At 28.3% G+C, this 23,275-nt stretch overlaps 1 protein-coding gene across 1 annotated transcript in view; it reads left to right on the forward strand.

Annotated features, from left to right (window-relative positions):
* The first annotated feature begins 3,331 nt into the window (after positions 1-3,331).
* Positions 3,332-23,275, forward strand: part of LOC119683244 — a 222,246-nt gene continuing 202,302 nt past the window's right edge. The window contains exon 1 of the mRNA XM_038096886.1: positions 3,332-3,534. Within this exon, the coding sequence (XP_037952814.1) occupies positions 3,332-3,534 (203 nt within the window). The remainder of the gene's footprint in view (positions 3,535-23,275) is intronic.

The raw sequence follows: 23,275 nt of genomic DNA on the forward strand, positions 1-23,275 counted from the left end.
CATTTTGTCAAATGATGAGGATTCCAACGAGAACAAACCTTTCTCACGGCTAAGTGATTGCATTTCAGAGTGGCAAAGGATAAACATTTTACTTCATCGCTAATTGTGGAAGTAAGTTGATCGATGCACTCTTGTCTTGATAATCCACGTCAGAAGTTGTAATAAATTATCGTACTATAATTTACAATTTACAAATCACTGTAAATAACATAAATAACGCTCTTTTGACAAAAAGTCTTAGGTATGTTATATTTAATATGTCAAACTTTCGTGTGGAAATCTCAGATGACACCTGACAAGTATCAGTGTTGCCGCAAAATATAAATAGTGACTCTCGTAATAAATTTAATTATAGTCAAATTTTCTTGTTTATTCACTAAGATTATAAAATTATTTAACTTATATCTTAAGGCAGACTTTTATTTTATAAAGCTCAAAATTTGGATACACTTTATAAATTTTTAAATGAAATATTTTCTGTTCTGTGACACATTGCAAGGCACGCAATATACAACTAATGAATAGATTAACAACTAAATGAAAGCATTGCATTAGAATTTCAATTTGAAGTGTTATACCGCATTTACACTAGCTGAAAATGGCTCATTTTGATCAAAAATCGAAAATGAGAAGCAAATGGCACATTCTTGCATACAAAATTTCAAGCGCGAATGCATTCCATTTCAATACATTCGGTATGAATGAGTCCCAACGACGTTAGGATGCGTTCCAAATATGTTCCAAATACAAAGGAATACAGTAAACATACCCTAAATAAAAGCTCTCCATGGCATTTTGACAGTTTAAGAAAGATGTTTTTGACATATTTACAAAAAAAGGTAAACAAATGTTTGGTGGTTGTATTTCCTTGAAAATGATATATCTCTTTTTAGACTTCAACTTCCCAAAAAGTACATATTTTAAGGTTTCAAATTATATTTAACCTTCATGCAACATTTTTTTGGCACAGGCCAAAAATCAAATCAATAGGCAATTTGAAAAATCAGCTGTTTGAAATGAGAACGAATGAAATACAACGAATGTAAACACTTTTAAATGGCTCATTCAAAATGAGCTATTTTCGGCTAATGTAAACGCCATATTGCGGCCTTCGAAGTTTGCAGTTCCAAACTTTCATTCAATATAAAATATTTGCAAATTTCTTTCTAGATATTCTTAAATAATATGTTCAAGAATAACATATCAATAAAAATTTACCTAAAAAATATTTTTTTATTTTTTATTAAACAAATTGTTTAATTAAGAAATTAACTATTATTAAATTATTAATAAAAACATGTAAAAAACCAATCGTTGAATATTATCAAACATCAAGTGAAAGTTATCAAAAGTATCTATTGCCTAACACAGATGACTTATCTTTGCCATTTTTACGAAACGAATTTTTTGTGGAACTTCAAAAACGTTTTTTGTGTCGTTTATGTTTTTGCTTGCCAACAAAATCTCAGACAAAATATACAAAATAATAAATTTTAATTTATACACAAACTTCGCTGATCAAATAAGATATGAAAATAGATATGTAAGGAGGAACTTCAAACATTTACCACTAAAAGCGATAAAAAATTAGTAAACAAAAATTAAAAATGCAAAAAAAGTCGGCGAGTTCGTAACACTTAAGACCATAAAAACTTTGAATGAAAGTGAAACCGGTTCCTCCGCACTTCTCAAACTTTAACCTGAACAAGTAGTTCGCTCCATGCGCACCATAGATGTACAATAGGTTAAAATCTAGTGACCCATATTCAATATTTCTTTCTTTCTTTTTTTGCTGTGAATATTTTTTATTTGTTGATTAACAATTAATCGATCGGTTGATTGATAAAAAAGTGAGCGTGAATTTCTCAAAGTAAACAATTTAATTTATGATTTTATACAAAAGATAAAGTGACTTACATACATATTTATATTTTTTTTTTTTTGTGATATTAGACTTAATTAAAATTTTTTTAATTTTCTCAAACAAGTGTTTTTTTAAATAGATTGATTGAATGATATGGCTTTGCTATGAATTGCATTTATCAATTCATCTTAATTGAAAACTTCTTCCAATGCACTACAAAAATGAGGTCTATTATTAAGATTAAAGTATCTCAGGTTTTTGTATGAACAAATTCAATTACATCCAACTGATTGAATTTCTGTTTTTATATCTTTGATGTTTGGATTAATGAGAAATTAAAGATAGTTTCTTAAGAAAAATAATTATTCTATAAAAATTAGAACACTTTCTCCTCTTAAAGCACGTTTTGACGTTTTTGTGGAATGTAAAAATATCTTTTATTTATTTAAATAATTGAGCAGTAGTTTTTAAATTTATATTAAAAAATAAAAATGAATTTATATTAAAAAATCTTTAATAGACTCTTTAAGCTTAACTATTAACACTTTTTTTGCTGTAAAAGGATTAGCTAATCGATATTTTTGAAAATAAGTATATAAAATAACAATAATACTATTAACATAGTATTGTTTTGAAATACAAATCCAGGTACACAAAGATACGATACGTCTAATAAAACAATAGTCAATTATTTACTATTAAAATCGTCGTACCCATAACACTTGCTTAATCTTCTTGGTCACATACGCCTTGGATAAACTATAGTTATGAGGACGGGCTTTATAAAAAAACAGTAACGTATTACAGAATAGGTTATACTTTCTTTATGTGTATTAAGATTTTCCTTAATTAACATTTACCCAATTTTTTTTTTAATATTTTTTTAATACTTTTAATATTTTTCAAATACCAAAATATTTTCTGCTATATTTTGCTAAAGCCATTTTTTTTTTGTTTTCGTTTTTAAAGTTAAGTTCTAACATTTTAGATAGTGTATTATGTACAACAAATACGTTTGTATTATATACGAGTTTTTAATATCTATAACATTTCCAACTAACATGCTTTCAATCATTGGCAGTGTCAACCCAAACTTTATCTAAAATTTTTATTTTCAAAATTACAATTTGTGAGTTCTTCAGGTACTCAATTTAAAACTTAAACAGTTTTAACAGTTCGCGTATAAATTTCATAGCACTCGCATTAAAAATGAAAGAACCACTAATCAAGCCGGTAACGGAAAATTCTAGAAGCTTAACACAGTGCAACAAAAATTTTATCTTCAAATATTTGATAAGTTTTGTATTTATTTCAATATCGATTGTCACAATTTACGTTTTTTTGTGGCCACACATACACCATAAACTTACTCTACGAGCTCCCAAGCGCTCAGCAAATGAGCAGCTCTACAATGAAGTCCGCATACTTTGCATATTCACAACAAGGCCAGAAGAATACGACCTTACAATGCATCAGCAACGAACCTGGATGCGGCATTGCAACGAGGTGCTAATCACAAGTAATGAAGAATCCGAAAATCTCGAAACGGTGATGTTAAACATACCCGCAGATCAGCATACCAAATGGCAAGAGATACGTAAGAGTCTTGTTTATGCATACAATCATCGCATAAATGATGTTGATTGGATCTTGAAAGTCGAAACTCACACGTAAGTTCGAAAGTTTTTAAGAAAAGCGACGACGTTTTCTTCTGCCCACAAAAGAAACACTTTTCTAAGAAAATTGCATGTAAATGCGAATGAGGCCTATAAATTGTAGACTTAACCTTTGTTCGTCCAATCATTACACAAACTATGATAACAAAATTGTCAAAATATTTTGTTAACACTTTTTAATCAGTAGTTTTGTCGGGTCTAATCATGTAAATTTTTATTGTAAACCGTTTGACCCAGATTCAAACATTTTCTTAATTCTAGTTTATGGGCAATTCATTCGGTTCTGATGTTTTCCATAATTTTCTGATCTTTGTCATTGAAATTTTTATCACTTTTTATTATTATTATGACATTCTAAACAATTTTGTGCGGTAATTTATTTATTTGGAAGCTAAAAGAAATTTTTCTTATACATTCATTTATTAAAAATGCTTACCGAATTTGTCTCTTTTTTGAACTGATAAAGTTATCTCAACGTTGAAGAATGTGATACTGTTTTTATGTGGGTTTCTTCCACAAGTTCTGATTATTCGGTTAATATATGTAGATTAGAAATGTTAAAGTACATAACGATACGCTTTCCAAAAATTATATTTATTTTTATATTAATTAATTGCCTATATTATTTGACATTGTGTATATAAAAACATACAATTAGTATAATTATATTTTAATTTAAACATTATTAAGCGGAAAGTTAACAAGGTATCTTACTGACTTTAAAAATAATAAAATTAGAGAGTTTAAAATAATAATATTATTATATATAAGACTTGGAAGCCATACAAACTATTTCGATTTAGCAATGGTTTATCTAAGAACAGGCTAAGAATATTAAGTGGAAATCTGACAAACCACCGTAGGCTTATATCAAGTCTTATATGAAGATTTCACAATGAAGAAATTGAGTTCCCAAGCTTGGAAATGTAATACATTGGTTTACAAAACACAACAGTAGCGCAATAAATATGATCCCTAACAGCTACAACATTTATCACCAGTCCAGCTTGGCTTCTCGAAATTTTATTGTCAACAGGACTGAATAATATTTACTGAGGGATTGGGGTTTGGAGTTGTAGGATTTTATACTGCGGCCTATAGATTAATTTTTGTACTTCAAAAATTCAATGTAGTTAGTAAGGTATTAGTCTGTTTATACAAATAGAAATACATACATAGACTTTTGTTTTGAATTTAAGAATACAATTAAATAATAAATATATAACTATACTATAATATACATATGTACGCCTATTTTTCCCACAGAGTAATTTCTTAAAGTTTTTGAAAAAATTTTGGTATGAAACCTGGTCAATCGAATCGTATTTCTTTATGTGATACAAAATGCCTAATATCACATACCAGCTATCCTCCGTTTTTGCATCAGTGCAAGATACACTCAGCACTTACGAGGGTCACTATTTTTATATTAAGCTTAATAATGAAAAAATACTAACTTGTCGTTAGAACTTGCTTTACTGTTTTTCAAAGTATTCTCCTTTATGATTAATACGGATTCACTTTTGCATGCGTTCGAACCATTTGTCACAACATTTTTTCTAATCTTCTACTCTGACGTTCGGGAACAAGAAGATGTATACCAAGTCATTGGGTGCCAAATCAGGACTACACGGCGGATGGCCTATCAATTCGATTTCGAACATTTTTGAATGTTAAAATAGTCGTTTGTTAGACTTGTTAGACGAGATATAAAAGCACTCGCATTGTTTTAATGGCGTTGAAGAATGATTCGGCAGCGATTGTTTGTTTTCCTTATTTCACTAAAGAGTTCCAGTAAACAAATGGTTCCATATCATTACCAACTGGAATTAACCATTTTACGTTCCTATAATAATATCCATATATAACCATATAACCAGTTTTCCTGAAAAAACAAGCGACCATTTGTTTCGAAGTGCTTCGAGACTGAACAACTTTATTTCGTCTTGAAACATCCACACAGTCGACGACTACTGTTGTTTACCTTCCGATTCATAGGCATATATCCATGATTCGTAACATGTTAGAATTTTATACAAGTATATGTCTTTTGAAGTACAACTATTAAACTTCGTGAGCATTTGTATAAACCAATCAACACAAGCAGTTTTTTGAAATTTTGTCGAATGATGGGGACTCAACGAGAACAATCCGTTCTCTAAATGCACGTCTAAATGGTCGTGCAATATTTTATATACACTGGTGAAACTAATGCGTAGGATTCCACCTTAACCTCAACCTCACAGTATGTTGCATGACAATCCTCATTACTCGTATCAGTTTTTTGGCACAGCAACTGATTTTGAGGTCAATGAACAAACTGCGGTCCCAGTTAATATCACTGTAAAAGCGTTTCACAGTGACAAAGGATGGAGTTTCATCTCCAAATGTGGATGCAAGTTTATCGATGTGCAAACACTCTTGTCTTGATAATCTAACGTTAACTTCATTTTTTCGAAAACACTCATTTACAAATCAATGTAAATAACACAAATACTAGTAACGCTCATTTGACAAAAAGTCTAAGGTAGGTTAATTTTAATAGTGTTAAACTATCGTATGAAAACATCAGATGACACCAGTCAATGTTGCCAAGGATCAAAATATTAATAGTGACCCTCGTATTAAGTCATTAGTATATATATATACAGTAATCTTTGAATTCAATCGTTGGGGGTCGTTTGCTTTCCTTATCCCCTCGAATTCCTTCTTGCTTACGTGTCCACGCATTGTCCTGCTCTTTACAAAAATTAAAAAATATGTAAGTGCTTAATGTACATAATGTAATAAAAGCACTTTAGGAAGCCCCACGCCTCAAGTCACTGATATTCAATATCGAAGTCTTTAAAAGAAAAAGAAGATGGTTTGCAAGCATTTCAAAATCTTTAAAATTTTAGGAATTACAAAATAAAATTTCTGGCATATATTTCTAAAGAAACTTTTGAATTAATCTTTATTAATTTGTAATTTATTTCATTGAAGAATGAAGTATAATTTTAAAACATTTGTCAAATGCTTTATAATTGAAATATCTAATTTTCTCAAAAATATTACACAATTACTTCCGGCTATTGTTCTATACAACCTAAACAAATAATGCGTATAGCACCAGTGTAAAGACACTTCCGATTGCTTTGTATATCCTGTGAAAATGTACCGATATGAATTCTACAAAATTTTGATATTCAACTTCCCACAATTTGTCAATTTGTCACATAAGACATTTAAAGGACACTTTAACAAAAAAATTTAATTAAGGAGTAATTGTTTTGTAGAACAATGTACTAGCACAAAATAAATCTATATCATTGTACACATACTAATATATCGATATAGTGACATACAAACTGCAACCAAGAAATGCATATGTTGTATTAGGAGACACCCTCCTTAAGATTTTTCATTGTGACAATTTTCATTTATGGATTTATCTGCAAGAGACAACATCTTTATAATGTGGTTTGCATCTATAATTGCAATGTGTGCGGAAGAGGAATTTCCGTTTCTATCTATTTTCAATATTCATTCAATATTTTGTGATTTAAACTGCAAATGAGCAAATATCATGTGACAGCAAATGTGGTCATTATGTGATATTGCATCACTGGCATGTGCGTTATTATGATGTGAATATAGTTTGGTGAGTTCTAAAGATTTCCTCACTTTTGTCTTGTAGTTTTTAGACCTGCTTTTAAGAAGGATATTGTGTTTTGAATCCTTTTGTTTGCATGTGTTCGCAAGATTATATCTTTATATAATGTATCCGTAATATGATAACGTAAATGAGATGTACGTGAGATGTACGTGAAATGTACGTGAGAAATTATGGATTTTCTGGCTAATGTGACAGTTTTAATGACAAAGTTGAAAAACAAAGAAGTTCTTCGTATGGAGAAGCAACTGAAGAGATGTGTTTAAAAATGTTAAAATCCTTAAAAGAAAAAAAATGTGTTTTAATATGAATAGCTCTGGTTTCGATATATAATTGGTTTGGTTCAGGACAAGTGAATTATAAGAGATTTTCATTTAATGCGAAATGATGAATTTGGTCTGGTTTAATAACCATTACAAATAAAAAGGGTTAAACGGTAATAAAACTTCATACTAAATTGGAAAATATGTTTAATAAATATAAAAATTTAATAATATACAAATTTAATTTATTTTAATAAAGAGTCTAGAGCCCCATAAAATACATTAGTATTAAATCGCGGTATATCAGAAATGTATCACCAATTTTACTAAAAAATAATTATCAATGTTGTGTACTTTTATATGTTATGTATATAATATAATTTTTATTTAAATTCAGAAGGTTTAAAATAGCAAAGAAAGGACAAAAACAAAAGTTTAGTTTATTAATTGAAATTTAGCTGACCAGAAAACGCTGTTTCGAGTATTCCCAAGTACTCATCAGTGGTGGTCTTAGAAAATATTCAAGTTTCTTAATTAGTTTGTAGTCCGTATATAATACCCGCTGCAGTGAAGGGGTTAGAATATTCAGGCGGTAGACATGCCTGTCATAGGAGGCGACTAAAATCTCGGTGCCACGGTGACACTTTCTTCTTAACTCGTCACTGTATTGATATCAACAACTTCTTTTTTAATTTACTAGATTATACAAATTCTTTAAAGCACATTTCTTTCTCCAACTTTTTTTTCACAATGTTATTTGTCACTAAATCTATGTATCTGCGAAACACGTTTATATCTAGTACTGATAATTGCAAAATCTACTACTTACCAGCATACGATTACTTCGCGTCTATTAGTTAAGTCTATTTAGCTAAGTTATACTTCTAATTGTCGAAGATTTTAACTCCAAAAAATCTTTGTATAATTTATTATTAAAATTTAACATATTTGTGAGGTTTGGAGTTCGACACAACTCCTTAATAACTAGTTAGATTTTGATCTCACAAGTGCAAAGACCTCAAACATATTAAAGCTACATTTCTTCATTATGAGTTCTATGTTGAAGATATGGAACGGACACTTATGGTTGGAAATCTCAATCCTTACCTTCAAAAATTCCTACTCCTTCGTTATAATGCCATCAAAATTTTTAGAATAACAACATAGTGAAGTGCTCTACACTAACCACTAGGTTTTAATCTAGTGCTGTTTCTATTATGTTTTATGTTTGTTACTACAAGCGTCTTGCTGTCTACTCAGAACTCAGGTTATGTTTATATCACCTTATATGCCATTAACTAAACCAATCTATTCACGATATTTCACCAGATACAGAATACTGATAATCTTATAATTTTTTCATGTACAATATTGAACAGCATAGACGAAAATTTGACCTTTGTTTAAACTTTGTTTAAGTCGTGTTTTAGTTTGAACTTCATCGGTTAGGTCATCTTCTATGTGTACCTTGTTTTTACTTTAAGAGTTGTGCTTAAAGTAAAATAATGAGGTTAAGCAAAAATTAAATATAAATTCTCCTTTATTTTATTATTATTTTATTTATTTATTTTTTTGGGGTAAGTAATTCACGCGTTATATTGTACATTGTTTTAAATAGGGCACCTCTTTTTGCGCCTTCGTACGCCATTTTGAGATTTACAAACAAATATATTACACTTTAAAATTTGTGGGATTTTATGTGAAAAGTTAGAATTATTTATACCAACATATGCCGATAAATTTTTATTATTTGTACAAATATGAAAAGATATTTAATATTCAAATACACGTGCCCATGGTCAAAAATTTGTACAGAAACGCATGACATGACATACAAATGTTCCTATGAATGAATTTGAAAATTGACAAGCAAATGCTAATTTTGAGAAATGTATGATTAACGTACAATAGATTATCATAAACATTTGTAATATTTAACAATTTGAAACAAAAATAATTAACTTTTTTCGGTTTGTTTAAATTTACTGGAAAATTATTGTGTGCGCACCTGAAGTAATTCACTGGATATTATTTGAATATTGCGTCGTAGTTCGTAACCATATGAAATTTAATTAAATTATTATTGTTTATTGTTATTAGATAAATATTTACTATTTGTATTTAATTGTAAATATTACTGTGCTACAAATTATTTTGGTCATAAGCGGATCCACCAAAACACAAAAGAACTCAATGGCAAAAGTTTTTTACTGCAGTGCTTAGCAAATGACGTGATAATTTATTCTGTCAACAAAATACTAGAAACCCCACTTCAAATTTCAATCAATCAGCTTTAAATTATTATATCCATTTGTTCAAATTTTGCTAATTCATTAGCACTCTTGTTAAGCTAGAACTTATAATTGCTATGATACTACACAATATTTATGAGGTCACTCAATAGTTGGAACATTTCAGCAATTTTATTGCAAATTATTTTACTTAAATATTAAAATAGTAAATAAGGTAGTAAATTCTTATGCAGTGTTAAATTCATAAATTTTCCAGGCAATAGAATTCTGTTATAAACAATTTATATCAGCTCAGGAATAAAATTACAATGTTTTCCATTAAATCTTAATTATGACTTAAATTTAATTAAATTATTGTTGCAATCTAATACTTAACATAAAATATATAATTGTAGAAATAACCACTACAAATTAAATTAATGCATGTCATTTAAGATTTAAGTCAAGCGAAGTTTTTATAAACAATTTTATTTATATTTTATAAATAAACTAATAAAATCGTGAATATGCTCACCTAGTAAGCTGCCATTGACTGATTCTTACAATATCTCGAACTGACAACCTTTACTTTGAATCTTAAAATACATTACTTTATTTAAATTATATTTAACCCACTTGTTTTCATTACTAATTAATAAGTAATGAGTAGAGTATCTAAACAATCAATTTTTCACACTTCTAAACAAAAAAAAACATCCTATTACCATAAACAACACCCATAAATCAGATTTCCAAAGTGTGAACTATTAAAAATTAGTTATTTTAGCACTTCAAGAGGCACAGTTTAAATCTGAAATACAAAAATAATTTACAGAAACAACAATATATCATTCTTCCTCATAATTCTTATCTACAGCAATAAATTTTACTTGAAATCAAAGCAGCTTTATGATTTAGGCATACTACTCATATATGACCTGCTCATAAAGGGTTAACGAATTTTTGTTTTCCTAATTCATTTTACCATAAAAATATTATTTTATTATCATAAACTATGCTGGATGAACATTAATTTGCTGTAAAGATGTTGAATATAGTTTCGACTCAAGCCACGACAATGTTTTTGGATCAACAAATTGATGTGTACTATCTTCAATTGCCCTTATCGGGAAATTTCGAAACCATTGAAAATTGACACTTTACATTTCAGGTTTACTCAGTGTTTCCCAACGTGTGGTACATTGATTAGTTACATTGATTGCTTTGGGAAGTAATATCAAAATCACGAAAATTTATTTAAGTTAATATCATCTCAATGTGTTGGATATAGATTAAGTTAGGTTAGACTGAAATGGCAGCCTTGTGCTACAAAGCACAAATAATGATCTCTTGTGATATCAATCATGAGAGCTGTACATAAGCTAAACCTGCAGAACCATTATAAAGGTAAAAGTTAAAGACATACAGCGCACGGACAACTTCTCTATGCAAGTTGGAGGGGATCCACCTGAAATTGAATAAACTGGGCTGTGTTGCTAATTTTAAATCAACATCAACTCCTTGTCAAATTAGTAAACAAAGTGGCTACGGAAAATTTCGAATATTTTCCTGGGCAATGATAGGCACTGACACATACGGTCGTTATCAAATCTCATAGTCATTCAATTAGAAATTCATAATGATCTTTCGTTAGAGGCGACATTATCAATTCCACGTTACATTTAAAGTACACTCTTTTGAGCGGTTATAACATTGTATAGTATATACTTCATAATTCTATTATTTGTTGACATAGATTCGGCTAGATTTGAATCGTATTTTATTGGTAGCGGTATTTAAAATTTAGTAGCAATTATTAATTTATTACAGATCGAGAGAATTATCGCTACTTCAAAATCAAGTGCTTAAATTTGCTCATATTTAATAATATACCCGCCGTTCCATACACTTAAATTACTTGAATAAACATTTCTATATTAATATTAGACATAACTTATACTTCTAGAATTTGAACATACATTAAGACTGAAAAGTTTTCGGAAATTCTCATTTAAAATTCGCGCGCTGTATATTTTTCGATATTTTAAGTTTATGTAGTTTGGCAGCACTGTCCTTAATTACTATGCCAAAAATGAGCTCGATCTGTCAGACAGTTCGTTTACGGCAGCTGTTGAAACCAGTTCACCTCAGTAGTGCGTTGCGAAATGTCTTCGACGGTCGTACGACCGTCCTGGAAGGCTTTGTACCACTCATAAACTTGAGTTTTCGATAAAACTGATTCCCCATAAGCCTTTTGTAGCATTCGCAACGATTCTGCACACGAAATTTCGTTCGAAACACAAAATTTGATGCAAACTCTTTGTTCAATATTTTTTTCCATTGTTTTTTTCGCAACGCCCTACTGAGGTGAACTGGTTTCAACAGCTGCCGTAAACGAACTGTCTGACAGATCGCGCTCATTTTTGGCATAGTAATTAAGGACAGTGCTGCCAAACTACATAAACTTAAAATATCGAAAAATATACAGCGCGCGAATTTTAAATGAGAATTTCCGAAAACTTTTCGGTCTTAATGTATGTAGATATAAAGCACACATTATATATTGAGTGATTAAATCACAATAATGCTTTTAAACTGCACTTGTGGATAAGTGGATAAGTTGGTAAATAAATATAATTGGTACATTTAGGCTTGTAGTTCGGAAAAATTCATAAGTAAAAGTCAAAAACCACAGCGTCTACAAAATGTCACTATATGGTTGGCATTTGCTCCGGAAGTGTGATATGCCGTCATGTTTTGGAACATGACGAAGTGATGGCACTAACTGACTTGATTATCAGTTGATGGTACAGATATGGAAGATAAGTGGTTTTAACAAAAAATACCACAAACCATAAAACAAATCCGGTTTCGGCTGTTACGTGAAAAATTTCCTGAAGATGTGATTTTATTTTAATAATTAACACATTTATTAATTAGCCAACACGGTTATGAAATTAATTACCATTGCACTTCTTTGTGAGGTTAGGAAAGGACCAGTTTTATGCGGACAATCTTGAAACCATCGCCAATTTAAAAACCATTATAAACCATTATGAGTGAGCTATTGTCAGCGAAGTGCCGACAACTCATTGAAAGTCACTTTAAAGCGGATACTATACGATATCCCGTTAAGAGTGTTAACATTTAATGACAAGATCTAAACGATATACTGAAATAAAAATTTTATCAAAATTTCGAACCCAAATTATATTTCTTTAGGTTTACTTTTGAAATCACAAAATAAATAACCTTTAATATAATAAAAAAATATCTAAAGTATTGTTCTAAAAAGAAATAATACTGATACCTAACATCAAAACTCAAATAGTTAATTGCATTTCTATATAACTGTGGTTTATGGGTTTCTAGGTTATAATATCATATGTTATGAATTTGGTTTAGGTATGTGTAACGTCACTCTGAGTTTCACATTTGGGTATAGGTACTCGTAAAATAGTACTCAAAGTCAAGAATTTATTTACATAAAATTATATCCATAAAAAAATTTATAAAAACCACTGCTGAAACGTATATAACTAAAGATGAAATAACTGTAGAATGAGCCAAGAATTTAATTAATTAAAAAAAAGATTTTGTTGTCATTTCTTACCCCTTAGCAATTTTCTTTTTATAGTTATGGCCTGTCTGATCTTAAACAAATTTAATTATATATAATTATTAAGAAATTATTTGTTTATAACAATTATCTCTAGAATAGAGATGATGTAGTCGCCTAAAGTGATTCCAACTTATACGAATTGTCTTACGTACTAAGCACTGATATATGCTAAGAAACTAAAATTATATTAATAATGGGTTACTGCACAAACACATTACTTCATCTTTTAAAATTTTGAATACCATTTATTTACTGCATTAGAAAATTTTATTTTAATGCAAAATTTTGTTCAATATACATAACTAACCAAGCAAAAATACAATTATCTATTAGACTTTTTTTTGTTTAACATGCGATAATTGCAATCAGTTTTATATTTCAGTGTCTTTGCTAATCAGTTGAAGTATTATCAAATTATAGTATTTAAAAATGAAAACAATAACCATGAAACTAATGTTATTGTTCTATATTTAACAATCTTAAAGTATTTTAAAATATATTTTTTTAATATTGTGTTTTAAAGTAAAAGAAATGTTATTACTTTTTTTACGACTCAACACACTTAACCATTCTTTAAAATATCTTAAATTAAAATTTTGATCTGCATTTATGGCTCGGTTCTATTTGCACGAATGTGAAGAATATCATTTAAGACATTTTGACCACAACACAGAACACGGTAGCCATAAATTGCAAAAGAATGATGAAGAAAGTAACCACCTTCTACTGTTCTGTAAATAGAACTGGTGCCCTTTTACTATAGACCTCTATGGTTTTATCTTTGAAAGCTAACGCAAATGTTTTTTTATGATAAATAAATAAAGTAATGTAATGTGAATAACTAATATGGAAGATATGTGGAAAGCTGATGCGCTGTCTCTTTTACGATAAGCAATGTCTCGCGACAGCTTCAAGATGATACGAGAACAGAAAAAGCTGCACCGATTCTAGACATCTAGACAATGTTTAACAGAAATTTGAAAAAAAAAGCCTACAAACTTCTAGGGTCCTAGAGCATGGTACTCGTTTGAACAGTCAGAAAAGGTAAAAAGCCGTCAAAAGAATGACGGAATTCTTCAAAAAAGAATTCAACAAATTTTGCATACAATCATGATGCATCAATCTGTTCCTAGAGAAAAATAAAAAATTCGCAGAGCGCCATAGATAATCAAATTTTATAATAAAACAAATGATCAACGAAGGAACTTCCTCAACGATTTTGCCAAACAGCTATGCATGACTTCAATTAAAAAACATAGTGCAAACAATTAACTGATGGATAATTATGGACAACCTATACCAAAAATGACTAAAACGTTAGCTGTATTTTGAAATTATATTAGCAAGGATATAAAAACAGATGATATGAAACTACAAACATATTTAGAAATGAGCTTTCTTATATAACATCCATGTGTTTTTTATTAAATAGTCATTCAAATATAAATTCTTAATATCATTTCGCTATCAACTCAACGCGACTTTCAAAGTCTTCTCCTTTGAGTGATAATATATATTTTATTATTCTACAACTTATTGGCATACATTAGACTAGATTTGAATTGCACTTTATTCGTTGTGATACTCAAAATTTAGTAACAACTACTAGTTTCCAGCAGATCTAGTACATCATCGCTTTTTCTTTATCAAATAGTTTAGTTTACCTGTTGCTATGCATATTTAAAGCACTTAAATAGACATTTCTATATTAATATTAGTCATAATTCACACTTCTAGAATTTGAATATATATAGATATAAAGCTCACATTTCATATTGAGTGATATTGAGTGACACAATAATGCTTTTTAACTGCGCCAGTTTAAGCATTTTTTTCTTATTGAACTTTTTCAGCATCCACCAACGCCACTATTTATATTTCGAACCTCAAGAACATGGATTATTGTCAAGTGTCATCTATAGTTTCCATACGAAAGTTTAAAACTATTAAACGCAACCTACCTTAGAACTTTTGTCAAACGAGCGTTACTAGTATTTGTATTATTTACAGAGATTTGTAAATTGAGTGTTTTCGAAAAAATGGAGTAAACGCTATAAAATAGTCGTGCCATGATTTATTACGAGTACGAGTTTCGACGTGGATTATCAAGACAAGAGTGTTTGCACATCGATAAAGTTACATCCACATTTGGCGATTAAATTCCATTCCTTGTCACTGCGAAACGCTTTTACAGTGATATTAACTGGGACCGCAGTTTGCTTATTGACCTCAAAATCAGTTGTTGTGCCAAAAAACTGATACGAGTAATGAGGATTGTCATGCAACATACTGTGAGGTTGAGGTTAAGGTGGTTTACTACGCATTAGTTTCACCAGTGTATATAAAATATTGCACGACCATTTAGACGTGCATTTAGAGACAGGATTGTTCTCGTTGAGTCCCCATCATTCGACAAAATTTCAAAAAGCTGTTTGTGTTGATTGGTGTATACAAATGTTCACGAAGTTTAATAGTTGTGCTTCAAAAAACATATACTTGTATAAAATTCTAACATGTGACGAATCATGGATATATGCCTATTAATCGGAAGGTAAACAACAGTAGTCGTCGACTGTGTGGATGTTTCATGACGAAATAAAGTTGTTCGGTCTCGAAGCACTTCGAAACAAATGGTCGCTTGTTTTTTCAGGAAAACTGGTTATATGGTTATATATGGATATTATTATAGGAACGTTAAATGGTTAATTCCAGTTGGTAATGATATGGAACCATTTGTTTACTGGAACTCTTTAGTGAAATAAGGAAAACAAACAATCACTGCCGAATCATTCTACAACTGCCATTAAAACAATGCGAGTGCTCATATATCTCGTTTAACAACTCTAACAAACAACTATTTGAACATTCTAAAATGTTCGAAATCGAATTGATAGGCCATCCACCGTGTAGTCCTGATTTGACACCCAATGACTTGGTATACATCTTCTTGTTCCCAAACGTCAGATTAGAAGATTAGAAAAAATGTTGTGACAAATGGTTGGAACGCATGCAAAAGTGAATCCGTATTAATTATAAAGGAGAATACTTTGAAAAACAGTAAAGCAATTTCTAACAAGTTAGTATTTTTTCATTATTAGGTTCAAAATATAAACAGTGACCCTTGTATATTCTAATTTTTGACTGAAACCATTAGTGTAAAATGGCTTAATAACAACTCCATGTAACTAAAAGTTTGTATAATACATAGTTCGTAATTCTATCATCTGTTGACATAGACTCGACTAGTTTTGAATCGCTATTTGTTGGTTGTGGTGTTTAAAATTTAGCAGCAATTATAAATTTAGTACAGATCTAGAAAGTCATCGCATTTTTATTGTATAATTTACCTGCCGTTCTATACACTTAGGTTACTTCAATAAGCATTTGAATAGTAACATCAATCATAATTCACACTTCTAGAATTTGAACATACATATATAGATATAAAGCTCACGTTTTATATTAAGTGATATTGAGTGACACAATAATGCTTTTTAACTGCGCCAGTATGAGCATTTTTTTATTATTGAATTTTTCCAGCGCTTGAAGAAACGTGCTGCGTCAGGCTGATATTATGGGTATTATTGGGTCATATAAATGAATGGTGTTCAATGTCTATGCACTATGAACTGTGCAATAATAATGTCTTAAGAAAATTCCTTACTTAAGTTTTGCCTATAGTTAAGCATATAAAACATTAAAAAAAATTTGGAATTATCGAAATAGTTTAGAATGAAAACATTTGCAAACTTATAGAATTTTCTATATTATATTTTTTTATATTATATTATAAATTGTATACATTGTATACAATTATATAGAAAAACTATTTCCTAATAATCGCAATAATAAATATACAATGAAATTTCTTTAAATTTTGCCGAGCTTTAGGTTGTGTTTTTAGAAGTTATATTTTATATAATAACTTATATTATATAGAAAAGAACTTTAGATTAAATCAAAAATACTGCAGTTGTTAACTTAAGTATATATTTATTTAACAGATAATTTAGTCTACTTCGTCTTTAGTGTTCAAGCTTGTTTTTATATAATATAAGTTACTATATAAAATATATAAATTTAAGAGCCCGTCAAAATGTAAAAACGTAAATAGTTCGACACTCATATAAACATTTTAAACTTTTTACATATTTAAAATATCTTTTCTGCCGAAGTCGTAAAGAAAATAACTAAACATACACTAACAACACTAAAACTCGGCACCTAACTGTACGCTATTCCTTGAGAATCCCTAGTTCATACATACATGGATGCATGGATTTATAATGGCAAACAGCTTAGTAGGTATAGTTATTGTTATACATTATATTAACATGATTTTAAGCACCTACATAAATGTATGATACACATATTAATTTTAATGATTGTTAATGAGTTGAACCAATAAAACAAGAGTACACCTAGAAATCATTAAACCAAGTACAAATACAGTCAAACTTCCATAACTCAAATTTCTTTAACTCCAATGTCTATAACTCGAATAAAAATATTTTGGTGTCAGGAGAAATCCCTTTTTACAAACTAAATGTTTAATTTTTTCTTTCTTATGTTGCTTCTTTATGCAAATGCTTAGAATTGGTATTTCTTCCGCCGAATATGGCCTCTTAATTGCAACCTCCGATTACTCCGATCAGAGAGTAATTTAAAATGTAAAGTGTAACTATCACAACAGAATCGTAAAGGAAACACTAAAGCGTATGGAAGCAAATAAAAAGCGGTATATTACACTTATAGATTGCAAAAATCATGTAACAAAAGCTTGAGATATTGATATAAGTAGACAAACGATAGCGGACTGCTTTAAAAAGGCTGGGTTTAGTCAATTTTCTACATGGGACGAAGAGGATGACATATTCCTTTAGTTTTCTTGAATAGCATTGATGAAGACCGTGAATTGGTAAAAGTAAAGTTAAAGTAAAGTAAATAAAATAACTTCCAATGCTGTTTGTAACATTTATATTCAACTTGACAATGAAATTTGTATATCAAGTTTTTCTACAGATGACGATATTTTTGAGCATTATTGCTCTGAATTATTGGATCCGATTCTAAGCGCAACGGAAAGTGATAATAAAGTTTCGTTGGATGAAATTATTCATCAGCCTAGTAGAAGAAAACTCATTCCAAATGCTTAACATTCCCAAATGCTTAATGATACTAGAACTGATGATCACTATAAGGTTTTGAATAAATTGGAACCCCTTTTTACTGAATAAAAGAAAAAATTAAAAACATGCCAAGCCCTAGTTTCTAAATATTTTACATTAAAACAATTGCTGTTCTGTATTTGATTTCAAATAAATAAATATCTTAAAATATTATTCTAGTTTCGTTCAAAAATAAATAAAATAAAAAAATACTCTAACTCGAAATTTCTATAAATCGAACCTTTTGACTGTAATTTAAACGTAAGCATTAGGGAAAAGAACAGTCCTAATCAATCCTTTTAAAATCAATTATTTAAAACATTGTTTTAAAGAATATATTTTATTTAGTGAAAGAAAATAATTATAATTATTTTATTATTTTATAATTATTTTCTATTATTGTAATTATTTTATTATAATTACTAATTAATATTATAATTATATTATTATAATTAGAATTTTTTATTATAATTAGGAATTTTTATTATAATTATTTTTTTATAATTACTTAGTATTATTATAATTATTTTATTATAATTACTAATTATTATTATTATTATTTTATTATAATTACTAATTATTATTATAATTATTTTATTATAATTACTAACTATTATTTTTGTTTTATTATAATTGCTAATTATTATTATTATTATTTTATTATAATACTTATTATTATTATAATTATTTCTTCTCCTAAGTTATTTTATTTTAAACGGAGTAATATATAGAGATTCATCATCTATCATCAAAATTCTTATAGGAACACAAAGAATATTTTGAATCTTGAATCAAAAATTAATAAGCAAAAATATTAAATAACAATTATAAGGTTCGTATATTTGCAGTTAAAGAAAAATGCAACAACAATATGTATATGTCGTATGTATTTATTTGTTAAACTGTATGGCATCAAACTATGCTGTTTATTTACATACTATGTTATTGTTAGTTGTTTCTTTTTTTTAACTTCATTTCTCTAAAGCATAAAATAAAGCTTTCTTCCATTCACGAATTTTTATGTGATCTGAAGTAAAGCACTGATCAAAAATACAGCAATAACAAATTTTACGTGTGAATAAAAACTTAATAATAAAGCTTTGGTTAAGCTTTTTTAACATAGTTGAGCTTTTAAAAATTTATTTATAAAAAAAACATAGACGCTCGTATCATAATATGTGAAGGGCAAAAATAAAGAAGTACTATAGTAACGATATTAATCTTAAGCAGTAAAAAATGTAATATGCAAACATATGTTAAATCGATTAATGTATATATGTAGATACGCAATATTAAATAATTGTTTCATATTACTTTTTATATAGAATATGTATGTTTATTCCATTCAAGAAAAGAAATAAAATTAACATTTGAATATATGAACATTTTGAAACTTACCGATTGATTGATTATGCTGGCAATCAGCTAAGCAGGTGCAATTATTGTTATACGTTATAATAAAATAAATTTAAGCACTTATTTATATCAAAAATAATATATGTATATATATATATATATATATATATATATATATATATATATACAACCATTTTTAATAATGAATAACATTAATTTTTTTAAACACAACATTTAAACACATTAACTAAGGTGTATATTAATAAATAACTATGGAAATCACAGATAAGATCACGCTACTTTAACATTGTTCTGAATTATTATTTAATTTAATATATGCAAATAAATTATTATAATTATAAATGCAATAAATTGAACACTTGTTAAATAAACTACACAGAAAAGTGTTGACGTGAGAATGCATTACTCATAACTGCACGCAAATATAAAAATTTGGTTTCTCTTATTACAATTATTACAGAAGTAACGGTTTTGGGAGTTAAAATTTTTTCAAACTTTAATAACAGATGCGTCACAACCAAAAACATAGAAATATAAAGACATGTAATTTGCCTCTGTTAAAAAAATCATGAATTCTGAAAAGGTACACGCAATGGGAAAAACATGTCTGTTCAAACGTATAAACAATCGAACTTATTATTTTATGTATGATCAATGCTATTTTGTTAGGGAAGTCAGCAATCAAACCAATAGCGAACATGTTGTATTTTGCTTGGACAAAATCATATAGAAAAAACTCTAATATCAGAGCAAATGCACACATAGCTTCTAGCTCATGCGTACGTAAGTTTCTTGGTAAATTTTTTCTACTCTTCTTTTTATTGCACACTTACTAAATATATATGTGCATGGGTAGGTGAGACAATATTTTTGAATGTGATGCTTGGATTTTGTTTGTGTGCTTTTTTTTTCTTAAAATATATGACTTGCTTCGTGTGCACGAAATGCACAAGTCTTCCAAATTATTTAAAATTTGATTTTTGCTGAAATTTTATACTGGCTTCATACTAAAATATGATGTTTGCCTATGACATGATGCGAAAACACCGGAGTAGCGCAACCACAGTTGTTATTAGTGTAAATGCTCTTAATATGTTTGGCTATCAAGACTCGGCTATGCCATACAGTAATATTCATAAACACCATATTATACACTAATTGATTATTTTTTATATATTAAGTTTTTATTATTATATTCTTATATGAAATAGAATAGAATTATTAACTAAATTTAATTACTTAAATTATATAGATTATATAGATTTTATAAATCTTAGATAACTAATTATACAAAATTAACTAGAACTATTAACTAAATTTGATTACATATTACTTATAACTATTTAAAATAAAATTATTTATATAAGGGTGAATAATATTATTTATTGTTAATTTTTCTAATCAGTCATAAATATTATTAGACTTATATTTTTACATAAATATACATTTCTACAATTTTTTTAATTTATTTTTAAATTTTGCATTATCTTGGCTACTTTTTAGTAGCCACTTTGAGTTCTTATATAATAGAACTTTTATTAAGAAGTCCAACAAAATTTCGCGATGGCTCCCGCACATCGGCTCCTCAAACCAATTTTCGCTTTGTACATTTTTTTTCATTTCTTCTTTTATGCTATTTATTATAATTTTTTTAATGTCATTTACATGATATTCCTTATATTCCATATATGTAACAAATTTTCACGTACAGTTTGCATATCACATTTCAATCAAAATTTAATTGCGTGCAAGTCAATACCTATATATATTTCTTTGCGTTTACTAATTATTAAAAAATTATGGCTATTGTTTATAAAAAGTGTATTTTGAATTGTCGTTTTAATGACATAAGTGTTATCAAATTTTTTAAATTTCCAAATGACAAAACCTTATTATCAAAATGGATTCAAAATTTAAGCTTTGCAAATAGTTTTGTTCCTTCTAAAAAGGATTTGCTTTGCAGCAGACATTTCAGTGATGATTGTATTGGAAATCGGCGATTAAAACATGGATGTATGCCAACATTAAATTTAGGTAGTACACAAAAGCATTATTGTTTGTTTCCTTTTTATGATAATATTATAAATTAGGTCATAACTTTAAAGTAGCAAATGAATCCAACTTAATTGTGAAAAAGAGGGAAAAAAAATGCTGCATTCAGTTTTATAGGTATTATATAGGTATTGACTTGCACGCAATTAAATTTTGATTGAAATGTGATATGCAAACTGTACGTGAAAATTTGTTACATATATGGAATATAAGGAATATCATGTAAATGACATTAAAAAAATTATAATAAATAGCATAAAAGAAGAAATGAAAAAAAATGTACAAAGCGAAAATTGGTTTGAGGAGCCGATGTGCGGGAGCCATCGCGAAATTTTGTTGGACTTCTTAATAAAAGTTCTATTATATAAGAACTCAAAGTGGCTACTAAAAAGTAGCCAAGATAATGCAAAATTTAAAAATAAATTAAAAAAATTGTAGAAATGTATATTTATGTAAAAATATAAGTCTAATAATATTTATGACTGATTAGAAAAATTAACAATAAATAATATTATTCACCCTTATATAAATAATTTTATTTTAAATAGTTATAAGTAATATGTAATCAAATTTAGTTAATAGTTCTAGTTAATTTTGTATAATTAGTTATCTAAGATTTATAAAATCTATATAATCTATATAATTTAAGTAATTAAATTTAGTTAATAATTCTATTCTATTTCATATAAGAATATAATAATAAAAACTTAATATATAAAAAATAATCAATTAGTGTATAATATGGTGTTTATGAATATTACTGTATGGCATAGCCGAGTCTTGATAGCCAAACATATTAAGAGCATTTACACTAATAACAACTGTGGTTGCGCTACTCCGGTGTTTTCGCATCATGTCATAGGCAAACATCATATTTTAGTATGAAGCCAGTATAAAATTTCAGCAAAAATCAAATTTTAAATAATTTGGAAGACTTGTGCATTTCGTGCACACGAAGCAAGTCATATATTTTAAGAAAAAAAAAGCACACAAACAAAATCCAAGCATCACATTCAAAAATATTGTCTCACCTACCCATGCACATATATATTTAGTAAGTGTGCAATAAAAAGAAGAGTAGAAAAAATTTACCAAGAAACTTACGTACGCATGAGCTAGAAGCTATGTGTGCATTTGCTCTGATATTAGAGTTTTTTCTATATGATTTTGTCCAAGCAAAATACAACATGTTCGCTATTGGTTTGATTGCTGACTTCCCTAACAAAATAGCATTGATCATACATAAAATAATAAGTTCGATTGTTTATACGTTTGAACAGACATGTTTTTCCCATTGCGTGTACCTTTTCAGAATTCATGATTTTTTTAACAGAGGCAAATTACATGTCTTTATATTTCTATGTTTTTGG

This window comes from Teleopsis dalmanni, chromosome 1 (genome assembly GCF_002237135.1).
Source record: "Teleopsis dalmanni isolate 2A chromosome 1, ASM223713v2, whole genome shotgun sequence".
Lineage (NCBI taxonomy): Eukaryota > Metazoa > Arthropoda > Insecta > Diptera > Diopsidae > Teleopsis > Teleopsis dalmanni.